This window comes from Borostomias antarcticus (genome assembly GCF_949987555.1).
Source record: "Borostomias antarcticus genome assembly, contig: scaffold_442, whole genome shotgun sequence".
Lineage (NCBI taxonomy): Eukaryota > Metazoa > Chordata > Actinopteri > Stomiiformes > Stomiidae > Borostomias > Borostomias antarcticus.
In genome coordinates, this window is record NW_028176249.1 from 1 (window position 1) to 2,500 (window position 2,500).

The 2,500-nt window shown below is 45.6% G+C and overlaps 1 protein-coding gene across 1 annotated transcript in view; it reads left to right on the plus strand.

Moving 5' to 3' along the window:
* The first annotated feature begins 236 nt into the window (after positions 1-236).
* The window catches only part of trmt1 (tRNA methyltransferase 1), a 12,169-nt gene continuing 9,905 nt past the window's right edge, over positions 237-2,500 (plus strand). The window contains exon 1 of the mRNA XM_084462618.1: positions 237-344. Coding sequence (XP_084318744.1) covers positions 258-344 — 87 coding nt within the window. The 5' untranslated portion in view covers positions 237-257. The remainder of the gene's footprint in view (positions 345-2,500) is intronic.

Here is a 2,500-nt window from a genome sequence, read left to right on the forward strand (position 1 = left end):
GGGTCTCTCTCTGGTCTCTCTCTCAGGTCTGCTGTGTGTGACGTGTACAGACATGGCGGTGATGGCAGGGTCTCTCTCTCTGGTCTCTCTCTCAGGTCTGCTGTGTGTGACGTGTACAGACATGGCGGTGATGGCAGGGTCTCTCTCTCTGGTCTCTCTCTCAGGTCTGCTGTGTGTGACGTGTACAGACATGGCGGTGATGGCAGGGTCTCTCTCTGGTCTCTCTCTCAGGTCTGCTGTGTGTGACGTGTACAGACATGGCGGTGATGGCAGGGAACAGTGGGGAGACCTGCTACAGCAAGTATGGCTCTATGTCCATCAAGGCCAAGTACTGCCATGAGATGGTGAGACACACACACACACACACACTCACACACTCACACACACACACACACACACACACACACAGCCAAGTACTGCCATGAGATGGTGAGACACACACACACTCACACACACACACACACACACACACACACACACACACACACACACAGCCAAGTACTGCCACGAGATGGTGAGACACACACACACACACACACACTCACACACTCACACACACACACACACACACACACACAGCCAAGTACTGCCATGAGATGGTGAGACACTCACACACACACACACACACACACACACTCACACACACACACACACACACAGCCAAGTACTGCCACGAGATGGTGAGACACACACACACACAGCCAAGTACTGCCACGAGATGGTGAGACACACACACACACTCTCACACACACACACACACACACACACACACACACACACACACACACACACACACAGCCAAGTACTGCCACGAGATGGTGAGACACACACACACACACAAACACACACACACACACACACAGCCAAGTACTGCCACGAGATGGTGAGACACACACACACACACACACACTCACACACACACACACACACACACACACACACACACACACACAGCCAAGTACTGCCACGAGATGGTGAGACACACACACACACACACACACAAACACACTCATGCGCACACACACCAGCACAAGAGTTGAGAGAATAAACACTCGAACTTCGAAAAAGTTGTTGACTTTTGTTGAAAATCATAATAGATGTTGAAAATGTAGATTGGATTAGTAGGCTGGCGGACAGTAGCGCGCGTCACACAGCCTCCACACTACGCTAACACGCTACGTTAGCATTCTACGCTAACATGCTACGTTAGCATTCTACGCTAACACGCTACGTTAGCATTCTACGCTAACACGCTACGTTAGTATTCAATCTGTTCAACATGGCCAGAAATCAGCAAAACCACTATATTTACAGTATCTATATCTGGGTGGCGAGGAAATACCTCACTTCCTTAAAATCCAAGCACATCTTCTCGGCTGCCGGCAGGCAAACAAGCAACAACATATTCCTCTTGCTTTGTTTTCAGTTGGCTGATAAAAGGACACGAATGACCCTGGACACTAATGACACTATGACAACTTTGCACTAATGTCACCCATGTTGACTGGGTATTAACGTTAGTTGAATACTTGAATCCAGTGAACACAGAAGTTCCGTTGGTGCTTGTTCATGACAATAGGACGAGAGCGCCCTCTTGTGGTTAGAAGTGGTTCCATTGTATGCGTCATTTTACATGCAAAATTATATTATATACCAATAATTCAATATATTAGATTTTCAGAAAATATTTAAGAGAGAAAGTTGAATATCATTTCTGAGCTCATTTGACAGCCCTAAGACACACACAGAGACAGACAGGCGTGCACACACACACACACACACACACACACACACTCACACACTAGGGGTGTAACGGTATGAAAACATCCCGGTTCGGTTCGTACCTCGGTACAGACGTCTCGGGTCGGTTCAGGAGCCGCGCCTGCACTTCTCTGATTCCTTTTCTATTCTTTGAAAATGATCTTGAATCAATCTTTTTAATATAATTGTATTTACAAACAGCAATACCTTTCAGGCTGCATCACTGCCCCCAAAAACCCTGCCCCCCAAAAAACCCCAACAACACAACAAAACAAAACAACAATGTTGACCAGTGGAATAGCCTACAATGCTGTGTCAAGTAACTTTGCTGTTTCTTTTTCTTTGAAGCGTTTCCCCCTCATTCATACCCCATTTACCCCACTTCACTCAACCTTCATACCCCATTTACCCCACTTCACTCAACCTTCATATTTTTGGCCAGAAAAATGTCAACACTGTCGGCAGACAGGGAAGACCTGCTGTCCGTGACGATGTCCCCAGCAGTAGAGAATGAACGAAAAACGAATAGCCTACTTAAAAATATGTTTTTGAATAACTTATTTAAAACGAATTAAATACAATAAAAATTGAAACTAAATAAAATTAAAAACTTAAAATTAAAATCTTTACAAAAAAATAAATCTGCCTTTTTTCCCACAGAGATATAGACTGTGTGCGCAAACGTGCGTGTACAAACGAGCGTGCGCTGTGTGCAGCTTCGGAGTTTCATTTCTCTCAT